This window comes from Arachis hypogaea, chromosome 3 (assembly GCF_003086295.3).
Source record: "Arachis hypogaea cultivar Tifrunner chromosome 3, arahy.Tifrunner.gnm2.J5K5, whole genome shotgun sequence".
Taxonomy (NCBI): domain Eukaryota; kingdom Viridiplantae; phylum Streptophyta; class Magnoliopsida; order Fabales; family Fabaceae; genus Arachis; species Arachis hypogaea.
Genome location: NC_092038.1, coordinates 105656009 through 105678747, shown reverse-complemented (window position 1 = coordinate 105678747; position 22739 = coordinate 105656009). Strand labels below are relative to the sequence as shown.

At 35.0% G+C, this 22739-nt stretch overlaps 2 protein-coding genes across 6 annotated transcripts; one reads left to right on the top strand and one right to left on the bottom strand.

The window, feature by feature from the left end:
* The first annotated feature begins 9802 nt into the window (after positions 1-9802).
* On the top strand, positions 9803-14656 carry LOC112790841 (uncharacterized). 5 transcript variants are annotated; one of them, XM_025833429.3, is made up of 7 exons: positions 9803-10419; positions 11127-11435; positions 11521-11673; positions 12527-12867; positions 13105-13612; positions 13693-13725; positions 13880-14656. In XM_025833429.3, the coding sequence occupies exons 1-7, from the start codon at positions 10251-10253 to the stop codon at positions 14401-14403; spliced, it is 2037 nt and encodes a 678-aa protein (XP_025689214.1). In that variant the 5' UTR covers positions 9803-10250; the 3' UTR covers positions 14404-14656. The 5 variants fall into 5 exon arrangements, with proteins under 5 accessions (XP_025689214.1, XP_025689216.1, XP_025689215.1 ...); XM_025833431.3 differs by having other exon boundaries at positions 13693-13760; XM_072233249.1 differs by having other exon boundaries at positions 9991-10419; positions 10495-11435.
* LOC112790842 (protein LURP-one-related 17) lies at positions 13879-16628 on the bottom strand. Its single transcript, XM_025833432.3, has 2 exons — positions 15416-16628; positions 13879-15338 (listed from the first exon to the last, which is right to left on the bottom strand). Exons 1-2 carry the CDS (start codon positions 15704-15706, stop codon positions 14946-14948), a joined length of 684 nt encoding a protein of 227 aa, XP_025689217.1. The 5' UTR covers positions 15707-16628; the 3' UTR covers positions 13879-14945.
* Between the last annotated feature and the right edge of the window lie 6111 nt (positions 16629-22739).

Here is a 22739-nt window from a genome sequence, read left to right as displayed (position 1 = left end):
AAGAGCGTTGTGGTTGGGACTCGCAACAGCGCTATGAGAGCGATGACAAACCCACCACCACTATTGCCGTCCTGCGTGTCTGCATGAGAAGGATAGAAGAGGAGTGCTCGAATGAAGAAAATGAGGGAGAGTGTACTGCTGCTACGTGAATTAGGGTTAGGGGAATAAAGGTTTTGTTCTCACTTTCAGTCACAAAATTGTTTTGGAGAAAAAGTGGTAGAAAATTTAAATTTTTTTACTAAGAACCTTGTAGCTACACTTTTTAGGGGTGCCAAAAGAGTTAGAGAAAACGGGCACTCTTTAAACACATGATGGTAACAAAAACATTTCGCGACGTTTCAAAAGTGTGCCTGTCTCTTTCTATGGCCACGATTTTGAACCGTGGCAAGAAAAGGCGTGTTCAAATTACTAATCAATTGCCACCCTCATAAAAGTGTGGCCATTGACTCTTTTTGGCTACGCTTCAAGAAAAAGCATGGCGACAAGGGTTTTTTCTTGTAGTGCTAAAAAGTGAATCATAACCACTTATGTAAAGAATATAGATGCGTCTAACTTTAGCTAACACATCTTGCATAGCTATTTCCTTACCTAAACGCGTGATAAAGTGTCACATTGCACTCTTTTACTAGCAAAATTTATATCACTACTATAAGAGGGAAAGTTGCATGAGAGTCGTGAAAACAACTCTGGCAAAGCTCTAGAGCTATTATAGAGTTTGTTTCCCTTGGATGTTGCTATATTCTCGTAGAAAAGCAATGAAGAACCTAAAGAATAATTGATGAAAATACCATATGGTGATCTCAAAGGAAGCCATGCAAGTTGTCGATCCTAAGCCAATAATAAATCCATCTGTGTTGATCTTTATCCAAGGATCCAATAGGCCAGGATATGCCATCTATGTAAATAATAGAGAATTCAATCATGTGAACCTTACTCTTATTTAAACATTCAATCGATGAGAACTGATAATCCTTTTCCAGGCTCAAGCTTTGACGGAGGCATGAATTTAGAATATAGTCCAAACTCTCAAAACTCCAGATGTTATGCTGGTACCAAATGTTGCAACAAGTTGTAGCAAAGAATAGAGGCTACAAAACTCCATTGAAGTTACGAGTAGCTTCCTTCATATTGTAATTGATCCATTCTAGTAGTTGTAAATCCTAAAATAATTGATGGAAGTTGCTAATGCTAGTGCTAATATAATGTTATTTGCTACTAGACAATCTTGAAAGATATGGATTATGGAGCACTAATTACTCTTCATCCACACATATCCCATAGGATGAATCCATAGATATATATCTTCTCACTTGTTTCGATTAGTTAGAAAAATATTAATTCTGGCTAGCCATAGAAAATACCTAATCTTTTTTAATATGTTCCTAGTTTAAAACTTTATAGTTTCTCAATTGAACATAACTAAGACAAGCCACATGCGTAGATTTGCAACTAAATAATCTAAAGAGTTGTGGGAGCCAAGCAATGTAATCTGTAGATTCATATTAAAGTGCACTCAAGGACCGAATAAGATTCAAGTTATACGAGGGAGAATTTGGCTTAGGAACTTCCAGTTTTCAATCTCCAGTGACAGTGAAAATATCATTTACTATTAAACTCAACAAATCATTTGCCATATCAATGTCCACAAAATCTATTAGGTAGCATTTGATAACTGAGACTAGGACTAAAACTAGAGGACTAGGACTCAATATTGTGTTTAGTTGCCAAAGACTAGAACTAAAATTTCAGTTGCAAGACATAAAATTTCAGTCCCTTCAGCACCTCTAGAAAGTGGAGACATAAGAGACTGGAATTTTTAGGGACGGATGATGAGCGGATAATTTATACGCTTTTTGGCATTGTTTTTAGGTAGTTTTTAGTAAGTTCAAGCTACTTTTAGGGATGTTTTCATTAGTTTTTATGTTAAATTCACATTTCTGGACTTTACTATGAGTTTGTGTGTTTTTCTGTGATTTCAGGTAATTTCTGGCTGAAATTGAGGGACTTGAGCAAAACTCTGAAAAAGGCTGACAAAAGGACTGCTGATGCTGTTAGAATCTAACCTCCCTGCACTCAAAATGAATTTTCCGGAGCTACAGAACTTCAAATGGCGCACTCTTAATGGCGTTGGAAAGTAGACATCTAGAGCTTTCCAGCAATATATAATAGTTCATACTTTATTCGGAAATTGATGACGTAACTTGGCGTTGAACGCCAAGTACATGCTGCTGTCTGGAGTTATACGCCAGAAACACGTCATGATCCGGAGTTGAACGCCCAAAACATGCTATAACTTGGAGTTCAACTCCAAGAAAAGCCTCAGCTCGTGGATAGATCAAGCTTAGCCCAAGCATACACCAAGTGGGCCCCAGAAGTGGATTTATGCATCAATTACTTACTCATATAAACCCTAGTAGCTAGTCTAGTATAAATAGGATAAGTTACTATTGTATTAGACATCTTTTGACAGTTTAATCTTTGACTGTTTGAGTCTTTGATCATTTGGTCTTTTGATCATTCAGGGGGCTGGCCATTCGGCCATGCCTGAACCTTTCACTTATGTATTTTCAACAGTGGAGTTTTTGCACACCATAGATTAAGGGTGTGGAGCTCTGCTGTACCTCAAGTTTCAATACAATTACTATTACTTTCTATTCAATTCTCTTTTATTCTTATTCCAAGATATACGTTGTACTTCAACTTGATGAATGTGATGATCCGTGACACTCATCATCATTCTCACCTATGAACGCGCGTGACTGACAACCACTTCCGTTCTACTTTAGGCCGGGCGCATATCTCTTAGATTCCCCAACAGAATCTTCGTGGTATAAGCTAGATAGATGGCGGCATTCATGGGGATCCGGAAAGTCTAACCTTGTCTGTGGTATTCCGAGTAGGATCCTGGGAATCCGGAAAGTCTAACCTTGTCTGTGGTATTCCGAGTAGGATTCCGGTATTGAATGACTGTGACGAGCTTCAAACTCCTGAAGGCTAGGCGTGATGACAAACGCAAAAGAATCAAGGAATTCTACTCCGACCTGATTGAGAACCGACAGATGATTAGCCGTGCTGTGACAGAGCATTTGGACCATTTTCACTGAGAGGATGGGATGTAGCTATCAACAAGGGTGATGCCTCCAGATGATTAGCCGTGCAGTGACAGCGCATAGGACCATTTTCCCGAGAGGATTAAAAGTAGCCATTGATGATGGTGATGCCCTACATACAGCTTGCCATGGAAAGGAGTAAGAAGAATTGGATGAAAGCAATAAGAAAGTAGAGATTCGAAAGGATTCTAGCATCTCCACACGCCTATCTGAAATTCCCACTATTGATTTACATAAGTATTTCTATCCTTTTGTTTTATTTATCTTTTAATTATCTAATCCAATTACATTTGACCCTATGAATCCACTTAACTGAGATTTACAAGATGACCATAGCTTGCTTCATACCAACAATCTCTGTGGGATCGACCCTTACTCACGTAAGGTATTACTTGGATGACCCAGTACACTTGCTGGTTAAGTTGAACGGAGTTGTGTCCACACATAGTTGAAAAAGCAATGAATTTTACAAAATACAATAACAAAGGAATCACAATTTCGTCCACCAAGTTTTTGGCGCCATTGCCGGGGATTGTTGAGTTTGAACAATTGATGGTTCATCTTGTTGCTCAGATTAGGTAATTTTCTTTTCAAAAAAATCTTTCAAAATTTTTTTTATTTATTTTTCGTTTTTCTAATAATTTTTTTCGAAAAAATTAATAAAAATACAAAAAAATTCATAAAATCATAAAAACCAAAAATATTTTGTGTTCTTGTTTGAGTCTTGAGTCAATTTTTAAGTTTGGTGTCAATTGCATGCTTTAAAAATTTTTCTTGCATTTTTTTCGAAAAATTCATGCATTCATAGTGTTCTTCATGATCTTCAAGTTGTTCTTGGTAAGTCCTCTTGTTTGATCTTGATGTTTTCTTGTTTGGTGTATTTTCTTGTTTTTCATATGCATTTTTTGTTTGTTAGAGTCCATGCATTAAAGATTTCTAAGTTTGGTGTCTTCCATGTTTTCTTTGCATCAAAATTTTTTTTCAAAAATATGTTCTTAATGTTTATCATGATCTTCAAAGTGTTCTTGGTGCTCATCTTGACATTCATAGTGTTCTTGCATGCATTAAGTGTTTTGATCCAAAATTTTCATGTTTTGGGTCATGTTTGTGTTTTTCTCTCTCATAATTAAAAATTCAAAAAATCAAAAAAATATCTTTTCCTTATTTTTCTCATAATTTTCGAAAATTTGAGTTGACTTAGTCAAAAATTTTTAAAATTAGTTATTTCTTACAAGTCAAGTCAAATTTTCAAAATTTAAAAATCTTATCTTTTCAAAATCTTTTTCAAAAATCATATCTTCTCCAATTTTTCCTCTTTTTCGAAAATTTCAAAAATCTTTTTCAAAATATTTTCAAAATCTTTTTCTTATCTTTATATCAAATTTTCAAAAATTAGCTAACAATTAATGTGATTGATTCAAAAATTTGAAGTTTGTTACTTTCTTGTTAAGAAAGGATCAATCTTTAAATTCTAGAATCATATCTTGTAGTTACTTGTTAGTTAAGTAATTAATTTTAATTTTAAAAATTAAATCTTTTTCAAACATATCTTTTTATCACATCTTCTTATCTTATCTCTTTATCATATCTTTTTCAAAATTTTATCTTTTTCAAAAAAATTTGATTTTAAAATATCTTATCTAACTTCTTATCTTCTTATCTTTTCAAATTTGATTTTAATATCTTTTTCAACTAACTAATTAACTTTTTGTTTGTTTCTTATCTTTTTCAAAACCACCTAACTACTTTTCCCTCTCTAATTTTCGAAAATGCCTCCCTCTTTTTCAAAAAATTCTTTTTAATTAACTAATTGTTTCAAATTTTAATTTTAATTTTAATTCATCTTTAATTTTCGAAATTACTAACTCCTTTTCAAAAATATTTTCGAAAATCCCTCTCTCATCTTCTTCTATTTATTTATTTACTAACACTTCTCTTCATCTCTTATCACCTCCCCTATCCTTACTCTTTATACAGACTATTCATCCCTCTCCTTCCATTATCCCCTTTCTTCTTTTATTAATAATAAGGATCCTCTTTACTGTGACATAGAGGATTCCTCTTCCTTTTCTTTTCCTCTTCTCTTTCATATGAGCAGGAACAAGGAAAAAGGTACTCTTGTTGAAGCTGATCCTGAACCTGAAAAGACTCTGAAGAGGAAGTCAAGAGAAACTAAAAATCAACAATTCAGAGAAACCTCAAAAAAAAAAGAGAAAAGGGAAGACAAAAAGCTTCCACCTCCAAGTCATGGGAGATGGAGATATTCATCTCAAGGGTCCATAACTCAGTAGAAGAGCATTTGACTGCACATCAAGAGAGCATGAGAAATTCCCTCATCAAGAAATCCCTGAGATACCTCAGGGGATACATGTTCCTCCACATAATTATTGGAAGCAACTAAGGGTAGGAACACCAAAATTACTAGGAATCATTCAACAGAAGCAAGGAAGAGACATAGAGGAGCTCAAAGAGCACCATTGGTTCTTCAAGAAGGCGCCACCCTCACTAAGGTGGACTCATTCCTTGTTCTTATTTCTCTGTTTTTTGATTTTTTATGCTTCATGTTTATTTATGTTTTGTGTCTCTACTTCATGATCATTAGTGTTTAGTAACTATGTCTTAAAGTTATGAATAATTCCATTAATCCTTCACCTTTCTTAAATGAAAAATGTTTTTAATTCAAAAGAACAAGAAGTACATGAATTTCGAATTTATCCTTGAATTTAGTTTAATTATATTGATGTGGTGACAATACTTTTTGTTTTCTGAATGAATGCTTAAACAGTGCATATTTTTTATCTTGTTGTTTATGAATGTTAAAACTGTTGGCTCTTGAAAGAATGATGAACAAAGAAAAATGTTATTGATGATCTGAAAAATCATAAAATTGATTCTTGAAGCAAGAAAAAACACTGAAAAAGCAAAAGCTTGCGAAAAAAAAGTGGCCAAAAAAAGGTTGCGAAAAAATAGAAAGAAAAAGAAAAAGCAAGCAGAAAAAGCCAATGGCCCTTAAAATCAAAAGGCAAGGGTAAAAAGGATCCAAGGCTTTGAGCATCAATGGATAGGAGGGCCCAAGGAAATAAAATCCAGGCCTAAGCGGCTAAATCAAGTTGTCCCTAACCATGTGCTTGTCATGAAGGTCCAAGTGAAAAGCTTGAGACTGAGTGGTTAAAGTCGTGATCCAAAGCAAAAAGAGTGTGCTTAAGAGCTCTGGACACCTCTAACTGGGGACTCTAGCAAAGCTGAGTCACAATCTGAAAAGGTTCACCCAGTCATGTGTCTGTGGCATTTATGTATCTTGTGGTAATACTGGAAAACAAAGTGCTTAGGGCCATAGCCAAGACTCATAAATAGCTGTGTTCAAGAATCAACATACTTAACTAGGAAAGTCAATAACACTATCCGAAATTCTAAGTTCCTAGAGAAGCCAATCATTCTAAACTTCAAAGGAAAAAGTGGGATGCCAAAACTGTTCAGAAGCAAAAAGCTACAAGTCCCGCTCATCTAATTATAATTAATATTCATTGATATTTTGAAATTTATAGTATATTCTCTTATTTTTATCTTAATTGATTTTCAGTTGCTTGGGGACAAGCAACAATTTAAGTTTGGTGTTGTGATGAGCGGATAATTTATACGCTTTTTTGCATTGTTTTTAGGTAGTTTTTAGTAAGTTCAAGCTACTTTTAGGGATGTTTTCATTAGTTTTTATGTTAAATTCACATTTCTGGACTTTACTATGAGTTTGTGTGTTTTTCTGTGATTTCAGGTAATTTCTGGCTGAAATTGAGGGACTTGAGCAAAACTCTGAAAAAGGCCGACAAAAGGACTGCTGATGCTGTTGGAATCTAACCTCCCTGCACTCAAAATGAATTTTCCGGAGCTACAGAACTTCAAATGGCGCGCTCTCAACGGCGTTGGAAAGTAGACATCCAGAGCTTTCCAGCAATATATAATAGTCCATACTTTATTCGAAAATTGACGACGTAACTTGGCGTTGAACGCCAAGTACATGCTGCTGTCTGGAGTTAAACGCCAGAAACACGTCATGATCCGGAGTTGAACGCCCAAAACACGCTATAACTTGGAGTTCAACTCCAAGAAAAGCCTCAGCTCGTGGATAGATCAAGCTCAGCCCAAGCATACACCAAGTGGGCCCCAGAAGTGGATTTATGCATCAATTACTTACTCATATAAACCCTAGTAGCTAGTCTAGTATAAATAGGATAAGTTACTATTGTATTAGACATCTTTTGACAGTTTAATCTTTGATTGTTTGAGTCTTTGATCATTCGGTCTTTTGATCATTCAGGGGGCTGGCCATTTGGCCATGCCTGAACCTTTCACTTATGTATTTTCAATAGTGGAGTTTCTGCACACCATAGATTAAGGGTGTGGAGCTCTGCTGTACCTCAAGTTTCAATACAATTACTATTACTTTCTATTCAATTCTCTTTTATTCTTATTCCAAGATATACGTTGCACTTCAACTTGATGAATGTGATGATCCGTGACACTCATCATCATTCTCACCTATGAACGCGCGTGACTGACAACCACTTCCGTTCTACTTTAGGCCGGGCGCATATCTCTTAGATTCCCCAACAGAATCTTCGTGGTATAAGCTAGATAGATGGCGGCATTCATGGGGATCCGGAAAGTCTAACCTTGTCTGTGGTATTCCGAGTAGGATCCTGGGAATCCGGAAAGTCTAACCTTGTCTGTGGTATTCCGAGTAGGATTCCGGTATTGAATGACTGTGACGAGCTTCAAACTCCTGAAGGCTGGGCGTGATGACAAACGCAAAAGAATCAAGGGATTCTACTCCAACCTGATTGAGAACCGACAGATGATTAGCCGTGCTGTGACAGAGCATTTGGACCATTTTCACTGAGAGGATGGGATGTAGCTATCAACAAGGGTGATGCCTCCAGATGATTAGCCGTGCAGTGACAGCGCATAGGACCATTTTCCCGAGAGGATTAAAAGTAGCCATTGATGATGGTGATGCCCTACATACAGCTTGCCATGGAAAGGAGTAAGAAGAATTGGATGAAAGCAATAAGAAAGTAGAGATTCGAAAGGATTCTAGCATCTCCACACGCCTATCTGAAATTCCCACTATTGATTTACATAAGTATTTCTATCCTTTTGTTTTATTTATCTTTTAATTATCTAATCCAATTACATTTGACCCTATGAATCCACTTAACTGAGATTTAAAAGATGACCATAGCTTGCTTCATACCAACCGAATCCTACCACTAACAACAATAATAACACCAAAAATAACAACAATATCATAACATATGCCAAAATCAGATTCAACAATCTCATAACATAACAAGAGGACTTCAAAATCAGAATAGAAAAGAGAAGAATACAAGGGCACAGAGGCGACACAGAGGCGCAAAACAAGAACAGAGGCGGCATGACTAACTATCGACGAGCACAAATAGCAGAGTTACAATAACCGTAGCCTCAGTGGAGCGCCGCTTCAGAACATTCCCGTGTTGCATAGTTACAGAACAAGCCGCCAACAAGAGAGAATAAAACTTTCGTGGAGACAAAACTTCGAAGATTAACAGAACAAAATCTGTAGAAGAGTCAATATGATGACGACAGAAAAAGTAGAGCCAAACGAGGTACAATGGTTTGCCAAAAAAAGAGAAAGACAGAGATGAGACACGACATTTTTTTTCCTTTGGGTTTACATAACTTTTTCTATGAAAAGTCTTGAAAAACAATTTTTTAGGTAAAAAATATTAAAATTTATTATTTTGACTTTATTTAATACATTTTACAATAAATAAATATTAAATAAAATAATTTAAATTGTTTAAATTGATCTTTTTTATTTCTTTAGTATTACTGTTTTTTATAATTAAGAACATAAATTTTTCTTTTATTTGCTAAACCGCTCCTAATCTCTTTACTCTCTGCGTCTTTTTTTTTTTTTTTTCTTTTCTCTCATTTTATAAACTATGAAAACTAAAAGAAATTCAACTTTAATTAATTAAGTAGTTTGACTAATGCGTTAGGTTGGATAATTTGACCAATGCACCAATGTGGTTCACATTATGCGATTTTCCTCCCGACACGTTTACCCCTTGATGAATTCGTTAGCATGCTACACTATTGCTGCCGTTTGAAGCGAATGCATTTGAAGTTTAAAGAACGTGCAATTATGCTGCCATCATTCTAGTAATTGTTGGTTCTTACTCAATTTAATTTTTTGTAATAAAGTTTAAATATTTCATGTGATAAATATAGTTATTTTTTATAACATATTAATATGAAATTAAATAGACATACACATGCAAAAAATTATTACAACCAAGTAACTTAAGTACAAAAGTTAAAAAAGAAAATCATCAAATTAACTCATCTATCAAATTCTTCTTCTTCTCATTATTATTATTAAATTAAAGTCCTTGTTAAAGAAAGAAAAAAAAAAGATATATTTGAAAGATGAATTTTAGTTTTTAAATAAATTATGTTTATTGTCTTAATAATTAATATTTTTAAAATAAAAAGAATGAGGAAATTACCTTGATTTTTAAAGCAAAATACATTTTCTTGATTTTTATGTTTATAAGTGTTGAAGATCATCACTCGTTGACAACGTGAGCACTAAACGCTAAACACCGGATTAGTAGTTAGTAGTGCGTTACATCCACCCTTCAGAATTCGGCAAAGTGGATAATGCCACGTCAAGAACCTTCAAAATAAATAAGAATAAAAAAATAAAAAAACCGTAAGAAAGGTTACTAAGTAGGAATTAGCCTCACCGGAATATTCCCCACCGACGAAGTGTATGTAGACACATGCGGCAATTTCCCGAAAACTATATATACCGATCTTTCAATCCCCAAATTTTGCCCTAGAATACGCTTCTAACAGCCGCAACCCCAAAGCCTCTCTAGTCTCTACCAAACCACTCTCCTTTCCCCCTTTCTCTCTCTACTCTCCTTCCTCAAATCCCACTATTTATCACTCCATTCCTACCTCCTAATCACTCTCTTCGTAAGATTTCCCTCTGTTTTTTTTCTTTGTTTTATTGCGAGGTTCTTCTGAAGAAGGGAAGAAAAGGGGTTTTGGGAGTTCTTGTGTTTTTTGGTTGGTTTGGTCTATGGAATTATGGATGCTGTAGAATTGCCTCTCCCCGTAGACGTGGCGGCAGCACCTAAATTGATGGGATCGGAGGGTTTTGGCAGAGTTGGGGTTTCCGTTAAGGACGAAGACCCTCGCCCCCACAGACCTTATTCTACCTCAATTGAGTGCTGCAACTCTCGTCTTCTTGAAACTGGTTAGTGGGCACTTCAAATTTATCTATTTTTCACCTTAATTTTATTGGTAATAATTGCATGATCTCTTTTTTTAGGTATTTCTCTGCCTTTTGTGCTTTGATCTGTGGTATTCTGTTGTTTGATTGACGTGAAGACTTAACTGTATGAGAAATCAGCTTCCAACTGAATTTTTGCACTTTTTTTTATTTGTTTATTTTATTTTGGTGGGGGTAGGGGCACTAATGGACAGTTTCTGACTAGGAAGTTCATACTTCATAAGTCATAACTTCATTAACATGGTAGTTACAACTGAAAATCATCCCAATGGCAATGAGTGCTAAAACTGCAGCTGGAGTGGAAAGTGTTCCACTTGTCAATCTAGTGAGATAACTCAGCTAGAATCCCATTGTAATGGAGAGAGCATTGGCTGCATTGCTAATGCATGGCATATATTTATATGCTAGTTTAGTGTTGTTGCACAGTGGTGAAGATGCCCCCTGCTCCAGGACACTGGCCATAAGTCTCGCCCAACTGTTTAGCTTTAAATAGCTGTTATTCTTATGGTCATAGATATGGTTCCAATAATACCTGATAAGTCTCTGGGGCTAGGCACCACCTCCCACTGCCTTTTTTATGCATCCATACAAAGTGGTGCCATTTTTGGTATAACCTATTAATTTGAGTCCTATTAACCTTTTAACATACTGGTTTACATGATTTTATCCAGCCAGTGTTGTCACACCAGATGTTATAAGTATGAAAACCAATGCCGAGTTTCCTTCTCTCATCAAGGGTGAGGAGTTATCCAAGAATCTGCCTGGTGTTATTAGCAAAATTTGTCCTGTAGATAGTGCAAGACTAGAAGGTGTACCGTTACAACGAAAAACAGCAAAAGCTAGCAGGAGTAATAATAGTTCATGTTCAAAGAAGCCACGAATATCACAATTAGAAGATTTTACTAGCCCTAGTGGGATTGAGGAGTCAAAGGATAGCTCTGATAAGCTTGGATTGCAGAATTTGAAGTGTACTTCTCCAGGTATTTTCTGCTTAAATAAACTACCACCAATTACTTTCGTATCTTTAAGCAGTTAACTTTTTCCCTTGACTTTATTTTGGTATAGATAAAATCCAAGTATCAAAGCAGAAGAGCAATGCTAGCAAGCGTAGTGATAGGAGGAACTTTAAAATCCCATCAGTTAAGTCAAAATTTGAGTCATCTATGAAGATGGGTGCATCCATGTTCAGTTCTGCCTGTGGAGGGAACAACTTTTTTGGTATGTAATTATTAGGCCTATTGTAGTCTTTCTTCATAAAGATCCTATAGTTACCCATCTTCATAAAATTAATGTTTTCTTGTATTTATTTACTATGCATCCTACATATACACATTCTGATTGGTCAAGGTGTTTATAGCATTAACAGGTAGGTATTAATTAACCTACCTATAGTTGTCTTGTTGACTGTTTGAATCTTGAATTTTGAAATCAGTATTGCTTTGCTTATGTTCGCCACTCAAAGGCATTTTATAAATGTTCTTTTCTTTGCACTTAGAGAACTGTATAGAGTCATCTATCTCAGTTCTGTTTTCAATTGCATTTCTTATCTCTAAGGCAGCATGTTCTGCAAACATATCAAAACTACAGCCCTACCAATACAATTTTATATGTTCAACGGAAATACCTGATGTTTTATATCTAACCCAGATGTGGCCATAAGTCAGAAAGACAGAAATGATAAGGCTTCTATGAGGAGACATTGTGTGTCTAAAGTGAGATAGTAAATATATAATGCCTAACAGATGTAACTATACTTGGTCAACACATGCACCAAATCTGTAACCAAGAAATGATCTAACAGTGGATAAATCCATACTTTATCACATAAGGGACAAGTTCATTTTAGATAATCTTTTCTTTTTCCCCACTAGAAAATTATTTATGCTCTGATTCATCCCTATGTCAATCCACAATTTGTAGGAACTCCTTACTTATTGATACTTCAAGTTTTTAAGCTTAGACCATCTCTATAATATAAGAATGCTTTGTTTATTATTTATTTTTCCATCAATTGCTGCCATTACTCTAGAGATTAATTAGATTTGAAATGGAATTTTTCGGAAACTTGTAGGATTATATGGTCTGAAACACGACTTTCATGATGCCACTACGCTTGTGGATGAACCACCATTGGATGAACTCCTAAAAGGAGCTTTTGATCGGCTCTCTTTAAGCAAAGATAAAGGGAAGAATGCATCTCGCACGAATGAAAGTTTTGTGAATTCAATCAGGAAGGCTTGCTCTATTATTCAATTCCGAAACTCTGTTCAGACCCAAAATATGGCTGAGATGGATTGCTCCTCTAATAAGTCGATGTCTAATTGCCAATTGAGCTCAGGATGTGTAGGTGAAGGTTTTGGTGATGGGGATAATGAACAGTCTTGCACAACTGTCATGTCTTCATGTACGAAGGTTAGTATGAAAATTTAAATAGTTTTGGCATTAATATAATAATTTTGAAGTTTAATGGACTGCCATGCCATGTCTTGTCATCTATGCTACATAATGGTAGCATCCATCGCATTTGATTTTTTTGGCACTAAAGCAAAATTGTTGCTTGTGCTTTTTCCTGTATGCCATTATTAATTTACTTTAATCAAATGAACTCTATTTTATGTCAATTTATACTTACTGGTGCTTGACATCCAGGATCCTAGTAGTGAAACAGAAACTAGAGCTAGTCCACTTGACTTTCCATTATGTCAACCTAAAGATGTTTTGGAACGGATTGCACTCCATCCATCCCGAGATTTGGAGTCTTTGCTACTTGATGTATCCAAGCCTGCCATTACCACAAAGAATAGTAGTGACCTACGCTCAGGCAAGCAGGTATTACGTAGGCCATGTTTGCCAGCATTTCCATGGTCACATGGTTTTGGTGGTCATTCTAGAAGCAACCCTGACACGGTTAAGTTATCAACAAGTAGAAACATATGCCAAGGTAAATGGGCAAGAATAAATGTCGTTGCTAGCTCTACAGCTATTGATCGCAGTTGTTTCACAAACCTTGATTCATTCAATTATGATCAGAGCCTTGTTCCTTCAACTGGTAGATCAGCCAATAAAAGTTGTCCATCTTTATTTGCTAATCTTCCTATTCGTCAGTGCGATTCATCATCTACCGTCACATGTTCTAAGGATTCTCAGGCCAATGCAGGTACAAGTTTTTAATTACTGTTAGTCTTCTTGCTCTCTTCCCTTTCAGCCGTTTGATTGATTTTTGTCCTGAAAATGTAGAATATGAAAGCCAAGCAGACACCAAATTTTATGGTATGATATTACTGAGTATAACACATCATGTGCATGTATGTTTCCATACGACATCTTTTTCAATATAGATAGTTTACTGAAGCTGTTAGCATGAGTAGATCTTTTTGCTATATGTCTTTCCGTTCCTCTGCTTAAACAATTTTGTTTGTGGCAGAGGAACAGTGTCCACGAGTATTAGCTGCTGCGAGAACTCTATGTGAAATTGCAATTCATTCACCAAGGCAGAACCAAGATGGATTCCTAAGATGGCAAAGGAAAGCTTCACATAAGGCCACAAAAGCATACAATTTCAAATCAACTGAGAAACTGGAACAAGTTCCCTTGACACCTGTTTCAGTGGCTGGATCTGACATGGTGGTCCGAAGGGTAGAGCAGATAATGCCCTCAAAGAAGCCAAGGATTTCAACTTTTGAAAATAAGAATATTGTTCACTCCAACAATAATAATGTTAAAAAGGGAAACTACACTTGGTCGACTTCAAAATCAAGTAGGTCATTCCCTCCTAAACCAGTTAGGGACTCAGTTTTGGAAAACAAACGCACAACTGCCAGCACCCATAGACAAAATTCTATGATGCCTCCACCTGCCAGAGATTTAGATAAGGCTTATGGTGGTCAACAGCAAGTTGGAAAGTTATTGTTAACGGATTGGAAAAGGGGAAGAGACAAGTCTGATTGATCAATTGATATTCAGTGTAAGATGCATTAGTGGTTGACTGCCATTGTGATTTGTAAGTGTTAGGTTAGCTTAAGGTTGCTTTGTGTATATATTAGTATATTATGCTTGCTTTAGCTGCAAGCCCGCGATGAGCTTGTTGCAAGTGCTCATGTTCAAGAGCAAACATGATTCAAATGTTGTAAGATTAAATACATGTGTACAAAACAAGAGAATTCTTTGCTTAATGTAGAGCACGAGGCAATGGCATTCTGAAGTTCTCTCCCTCTGTCATTTGGCTTCTAAAGCAATATGTGCTTCCGGGCGGTGTTTATGTGCATTGAATTTTAAGAGAGTTTTCATTGTTTATAATCGTTTGTCATGCTCCTCAGAAGCATAGAAACGGAACTAATATCGGTTTCTGAAGATATGGTTTGACTCTCGAGACGAGGTGAAGTTTAATGAAATTATCATTTATCAACCACAGCAAATCAATAATTGAAACTAGTTACCACAATGATATATAGTGTGCCTTGCTTATTTGAATTGGATTAAAAGCTGGAAATTTATGAGAACATTTGGTCGAGTAGTAAAAGGAGTGCCATGGCAAATGTAGGATCAAAGCCAGGGTGAACAATTAAGTGAAAAATGTCTATCCCAAAAGAAACGTGTTTGGAATTGGCTTCTTTTCTCTTGATTTCAGCCACCACACTCTTGGACTTATCCAACACCTTACATGTTCTATCTGCATAGGAACCTTCAACTGTAAACGCGGCATGTCCATGTCGTTTTTTATCTGACTCTGGACCTAATAGACAATACACGCATGCCTCAACCCTGGGATTGCCATTGCCCTTTAAGATATTCACACGCTTCCTCACACAACACACTGCACTCTCTTTCTCTCTTCCCTCATTCTCCCCTTCGTACACATACCAGCTATATACAAGTCCAAGCTTCTGCAATCAAAACAAAAACAACAAATCTGAGTAATTGTCAACTCGCTTAGCAATGCTTAAATGGGAAATATATATACCGTGCGGCGGCGGTGCATGGTGAGGAGAGAGTTTCCAGAAGCATCCATGAGAGTGAGTTGGTGAGGGTGGACGCTGTAATTGTCAACTCGGTACGCCAGATTTCCACATGAATCGATGACTGTGAATCCTTTGCAGTTAATGACAAGGGATTTTTTCCAAACTGTTAGACAAGTCCCCAACCTTGTTCCTTCTGTTGTAGGGTACATTATTCTTTGCACCTCACTATGATCATGATCCTCGTGCGCCACTGCTCTTGACACAAACTTGAACCTTGATGACAACACCCTCATCGCTCTGCTTCAATCTTCTCTCTCTCTCTCTCTCTCTCTCTCTCTCTCTCCCCCCATTGTCTACTACTTGCTTTTATTGTAATTTTGTAAGATGATCTACGTGTTTACACCACTAGTGGTTGTTACACTTCCATTGAATTCAAGAAAAATATATTATAAGGTAAATCACAATGTGCACATGATATTAGGTAATATTGTTGTAATATTCGTACATTTTAAAAATAATGTCCCTGTCATTTTGTGAAATATAAAGATATCAGATGTAATGTTACTTAAAGTTGTTTCGTATTCGTCACATATATATCGATAACACATTTTATGAATGAGCAATGTTAGGTAATTAATTTTTTTCTAATTATTTTATTTATCTTAAATTTTAGATTTTAAATTATAATATTTTAATTCTAAATTATAAATTTAAGTATTAAAGTTGACTAATGTCAATTAACTAAAGTTAGTTTCAATTTTTTTATGAAATATAATAAAATGATTATGCTACGTGTATATCAAAATCAGCTATTAAAGTTAGCCACTAGTATAAAATACACGTTGAAATATAAATACATATTGAAATGTATTTATATATAAATACATTGGTGACTGATTTTAGTGTATAAATAATATTTTTGATAATGAAAATAGTAGATATAATAACATTGGCTAAAGATGTTTAATATTAACAGGGAGCGAGTGGTACAACTTATCCATAAACAATGTTGAAGTTGGTTTACAATTTGCCGCTAGCAACAAGGGGGACAATACGATTCTTTGAAGCACACGGAATTCTTTTGGAAGCTAGTATCATAGGACGAGAATGTTTATGTACCTTTTTTTGGAAGTTCTGCTGTCTTCGACCACATGGATTATTGTTCATAGTCATTTCTTTCACTTCTTTCTTCCAATTCCCACCTTTTTATAATTGCTATTTGGAAAATAACAAACAAATGCAGTTTAATAAAGATACAAGTTGAAGTATGAACACTCATGATGGGTGTCGAAATATAATACTCTATGCAATTGCAAACGTCACCTGCACAACACCATGGTGGTCTCTCACTTCATCAGGGATATCTATGCCTCCTACAAAATAAATATTCAAATCTTTGATGAATAAATTCAATCTTTTTAGATTTCGTTCGGAGTATTTTCGATCTTCCGATTTCGTTGAGATAGGGGAACTCGTAATCTAGAGCTTGAAAAAAACTTTTGGGGGTTAACATAAAAATTATATAATAATATATATATTAAATCAAAATTTATAAATATAATTAATTTTTATGTGTGTTACTAATAAATAATAAATAAATAATTATACAAAAAATTAGAAAATATTAAAATTTATAATATTTATTAAATGTCTTTCTTCGACCAAAAAAAATCAATTAAGGAATCAACAAACTTAAAATAGTAATGAATTAAATTAAATGAAGAAAAAAGTTATCTAATTTAATAAAAATAATGAAATAAAATATAATTGCTTGAACTCGAAATTTAACTTGAAAGATTGAAATTTCTTAACTTATAACTTATAAATTTTTTTTCTATCAATTTATAAAAATACAACGATATCAATACTTATTAAATATTTTAATCTTTTTTATAACATAAATATTTAAATTAAATAAACAATAAAATATAAAATAATACTAAATTAAATAAATAAAAATACCTAATTTTAATGTGAAAAATTTTTGGAGTTAGCAATTTTTAGTATTTTGGGCTAATATTTTATCAGCACAAACATTAAATTGTCTTTAACAAATAAATTTGACTAATTTATATATATAAATTCTAAAAGATATTAATATAAACCATATTGATTTATGTGTGTAAACTCTAATAAATATAAGTGCAAATTATATTTTTTCTATACAAAATTTCTGTAAATATAAATACAAATTATTACTAACTATGTAGCATTATTTTTTTTATTATAAGTACTAATTTCACTATTAAAATTGAAAATTCTTATGTCCTATAACGCGACACTGTGACTTGCTCTAATACTTTCTTCTTTGTTATTAGCGTTTCTTATTTTTCAGGCTTGAGTGGCAGTTTCTTAATAGCATGTTTGGACACCTTTAAATGATGGAACTAGAATTCAATTCCATCAAAAAATGAATTCTTAAAAAAATGGAATTCAATTCTATAGTTTGAAACAACTAACTCATTTAATGAGATAGAATTGAATTCCATTGTTTGAAATGACTTGTTGATAAATTAAATTATTTTTCTAAGACATTTTTATCCCTCACTAAATATTAAGTATAATTTTATTTATCAATTAAATTAGATAATATAATTATATAAATTACTTATAAATAAAATTGGTCTAATACAACCTCACCAATTAGATCTATCTCACCCATAAAATCATGATAGGTAGAATTTTTTTAAAAATGAGAAATTTAAATTATTTTTTAAAAAAATTAACATCTCATAACTTTTTCATTTTTTTCTATAATCTTATTTGCGTGTGATTATGACACTCATTTGATATGATCATATTTTTGTTAAAAAATAATAAAATTAAAAATGAGATAATCCCATAAGTCATAAACATAACAAAGTTTAATTTAAAACAAAATACTCATAATCCATATCAATAAATCAACCTCACATGATCCTCATAGAAGTTGAGTTTCCATCACGCTAAACATAACATAAAAGTCTAAATAGTAGAGATTTCATCATACAAAATACCATGAGAAACATTTAGATTATCTTCATTATGAATTGTATTTTCTAAAATTCTTGAATCTGAAGCGGAGCCCTTCCACCCAGGTAAGACATAAGTAAATTTCAAATCAAATGTGCAAGCTTCCAATACATTCATGGTAGAAAAACCTTTTCTTCCTCTATACATTGACACATCTTCTTTAGGAACCTTAACTCGGATATGTGTTTTGAAGAGAGAACTTTTGCATGGTCTAGAATTTAGAATAAATTTTCGTTGCAAGTATAGCTTCTAAACCAACAAAAGTCCTTTCTTACAAACGTTTTGGTTGTCACAAGTAACAAACCCCTGATAAAATTGATAATCAAAGTATTTAAACCCCGGGTCGTCTTCTCAAGGAATTGCAGGGAGGTATGTTCTTCTTATTGGTTATGAGTCTTGTAAATTGGGGTTTTTGAAAGTAAGGAACAAGTATGTTAAATGATAAGAAAAATAAAATAGTAATGATAAAATAAACTCTTGGCAAGGTATTAGAATCGGAATTCCTATCCTAGTTATCCTTATCAGGTGTGATGAGAATTGGGTTTTAATCCCACTTAGTTATCCTTTATTAAACAAGAGAAGGTCAAGTGGACTAATTAGCTTGATCCTCAAGTCCTAGTCAATCCCTGTGGGAAGACTAGCTTTAGAGCGATCTAGATCAATTAGAATCTGCCAATTTCAACCACTGCTGAGTTTGACAACTCAAGTGTTACCAATTACCTAACCAAAGCCAAAAGGGAAAAAAATCTAAATTATTTATATAAATAAAAGAAAATAATCATGAGTCTGAAATACCTCAAATTATATTAAATAGAGAAAATCCTAACATGAATGGTTCATAAGCCAAATAGGCAACATAAGTAATACAAGCATTAAAGTATCTCAAAGTAGAAGAGAAGTCAAAATAAAGGAATATTGAACCTGATAGAAAGATGAGATAAAAATATTCCTAAGTTCTAAAAATCCTAATCCTAATCCTAAGAGAGAGGAGAGAACATCTCTCTCTAAAAACTACATCTAAATCCTGAAACTATGTATTCCGTCTCTCCCTGATGTATGATGTATTCCCTCACTTTATAACTTCTAATCTGTGCCTCTTGGACTTGGATCTGGGCCAAAAGGGGCCCAAAAATCACTGGAAATGAAATCTGTAAATTCTGCAGATCGCGCACGTCACGCGTCTGCGTGGGTCATGCGGTCGCGTCATCTGGAGTGTTGCTCTTTCACGCGGTCGCGTCAGTCATGCGCCCGCGTCAATTGTATTTCGCAAGTCACGCGTTCGCCTCATCCATGCGTTCGCGTCGAATCTCTTTAGCGCGAACCACGCGTTCGCGTCGTCCATGCGGACGCGTCACTGCCAATCTCTCCAAAACTCCAATTTATCCTTTCCTTTCATTATAGTATGTTTCCTTTCCATCCTTTAAGTCATTCCTGCCTTAGAAGCTCTGCAACTACTCAACACACAAATCACGACATCGAATGTTAATAAAGGGTAATTAAAATAATTACTTTTAAAGCATAGAAAACATGTATTTCACATATATCATATAATAATGAAGGAAAAGCAAAACTATGCAATTTTCATGAATAAGTAGGTGAAGGGTTGAATAAATCACTTAAATTGAGCACAATATATATTATAAAATATGGGTTTATCAACCTCCCCACACTTAAACAATAGCATGTCCTCATGCTAAATCCAAGATAAAGAGTAAGGTAAAGTGGTAGAATCTCATGCAATGCAATCTATCCTAGATGCAACTACCTAAATGAGTCATGCAAATCTAGTTATTATTCACCTATATATAAAGCTTTACATGTGGTTAAATTAATTCACATTCTCAAGAAATCATATACGCATAGCCAACCTTAGATAATGTTAAAGCACTTTTACAATTGAGATGAGAAAAAATATTTTTCAAACTTGCAAGACAATTAACAATAGAAGTAGAGATATATGGTGATGAGCTATTGAACCCTCACTGGATTTTGTGTTTACTCTCTAGTCACTCAGTGTTTATTGGGTTAATCACTCTATTCTTCTTTTTATCCTTACTTTCTATAACTTTGTTCTTCATCTAACCAATCAACAATTATAGAATACAGACATACAAAAATCATAAGGTCTTTTCCAAGGTTGTAATGGGGCCAAGGTAGAGGTAAAGGTATATGTATAAGGCTAAGTGAGCTAATAAGTGAATCCTTGATTAGTCTAAGATCTCACCTAACATACATACTTTTATATAAACCAAAGTTTCTTAACCTACTTGCCCAAATTTTTCCACTTTGTATTGCAAACTCATGCATTTAAATTTAACTTTGTCCCATGTGCATTGATTCTTCTTATTTTGTGTTTGGGGAATTTTTGTATCCCCTTATTGAAAATAAATTTTTTTTATATATGCACATGGTGACTTTTAATTGTTTTGATTTCACATGAGCATGCTTCCTAAAATTTTTAAATAATTTATTCAATTTAAATTCCTACTTTTTCTATCATCCTATGTTCCCATAAAATTTCTCACACTTAAATGTTACACAATATCTATCTTAAGCTAACCAAGGATTCAACTCGGAATTTTTTATTTTGTTTTTCTGCTTAAGGCTAGTAATATGGTTATAAAATAGAAGGGGATTAAAAGGCTCAAGTGGGCTAACAAGGATGGCATAAAAGGTAGGCTTTATTTGGGATATGTGAGGAAAAATTTAAATGATGGCCTCAATCACTTTCTTAGTATGTATCTATATTCTATAATCGGAAATATAAATTAAAACAAAGCAAAGAACATCAGAATAAAAAGAAGGGCGAAGCACACAGGAACGAAATTTATGGTTTGAATGTAACCATACAATTAAGCTCAAAACTCACAGGCTGTGTGTTCTCAAACTCATAAATCATATATCAATTAAGTATGTCATGCAAGTAGAAATTAAGAGTTTCCATTATTCTCAATGTAAAATTTATTTGGGTGGCTTTAAAGTTGTAGTGTTTCTCTTTGAAGAAATATTGTTAACTAACTAACATGTAATGCTATATATACAAGGGGTGTGGATTGTTTTGATTCTGTTAAAGTCTCTAGCTTACTTCCTTTTTATTTTCAATCAAATCAACTATCATATGCTAAAAAGGGTAAACTATACTAATTAATCCACTTAATATATAACTAGTAAATGAAGGTGCAAATTAAGCTAAAATATCCAAGATATTATACAGCCTAAAGTGCATAATGCAACAGTATAACAAAAACAAAAGAGAGAAAAGTGTGCAAATAAAATACAGAAAATGGACAAAATAAGATAAGAGTCTGTAATGGTTCACCAAAAGAAATAGATGCTAGAGATGGCGACCTCCCCACACTTAAAATAAAGCATCGTCCTCGATGCTCACTCAAGCTGGGTGTGAAGAAGTGTCATCTCTGGAAGGATGGGCTGCTGGTGTCTCGATGGTAGTCTGAGGATCTACAGACTAGGAGAAGGTAGGAGGATCTGTCTGCTACAGAGGAGGCTCTGACTGGACAGGAATCTCAGGATCAGCAGCCTGTATCTGGTATGGCTCCTCAGGATGTGGTGCAGCCTGCTCCGGGCCTGCCTGCTCAGCCTGGGTGGGTGTCTCATCCTCATGAGGGCTCGCCTCCGCCTCAGATGTGTCAGAAGGGGTGTCAGGCTCAGAGGGAATGTCGCCGCCGGACCGGATCATCAACTTGAGGTGCTCATAGCGTCGCTTGTTGCGACGCTCCATACGATCCAAGCGGGCGAAGAGTCAATGCACCAAATGGTAGATAGGCTCAGGAGTAGCTAGAGGTGCAATGGGCGGGGCAGGTGCAGCAGTGGAAGAAGAGGGGGCAGCTGAAGGTGTGGCTGTCTCATCAGAAGCAGTAAGGAATGAAGGTCTGTAGCCTAAAGCCAGAAAGTTCCTGCTGTGAGAAATGATCTTCTTGCAGTCCGCAGCAGGTGGCTTCTCATCAGCATCCTCCCAAGGCACGTCAGCTCGACGGCCTAGCTGGGTGACCAGATAGGGGAAGGGGAGGGTGCCTCTGATATGGACCCTGGCCATATAGTGCCGGATGAATCGTGGCAAGTACAGGTCCTTACCCTCCATCACACACCAGAGGAGGGTGATCATAGTAGCAGGCAGCTCTGTCTCATGAGTGCTCGGCATAATAAAGTTACTCAGGATCTGGTGCCAGAGCCGAGCCTCATCATTCAAGTATATCTGCTTGATTCCTTTAGGCATGGTGGTGTTCTTACCCATGACCCATGGGACAGTAGGGTCAAGGGCTATCCTCTCCTTGACAACATCCTAGTCAAATCTCA

What these genes read in the sequence shown, in the direction of transcription:
- LOC112790841 (XM_025833429.3), top strand. Translation starts at nt 10,251, where the DNA reads ATGGATGCTGTAGAATTGCCTCTCCCCGTAGACGTGGCGGCAGCACCT. An exon ending in GGATTCTCAGGCCAATGCAG is followed by an intron (nt 13,613 to 13,692) that starts GTACAAGTTTTT and finishes CTGAAAATGTAG; the next exon opens with AATATGAAAGCCAAGCAGAC. An exon ending in AGCAGACACCAAATTTTATG is followed by an intron (nt 13,726 to 13,879) that starts GTATGATATTAC and finishes TGTTTGTGGCAG; the next exon opens with AGGAACAGTGTCCACGAGTA.
- LOC112790842 (XM_025833432.3), bottom strand. Translation starts at nt 15,706, where the DNA reads ATGAGGGTGTTGTCATCAAGGTTCAAGTTTGTGTCAAGAGCAGTGGCG. An exon ending in CCATGCACCGCCGCCGCACG is followed by an intron (nt 15,339 to 15,415) that starts GTATATATATTT and finishes TTTTGATTGCAG; the next exon opens with AAGCTTGGACTTGTATATAG.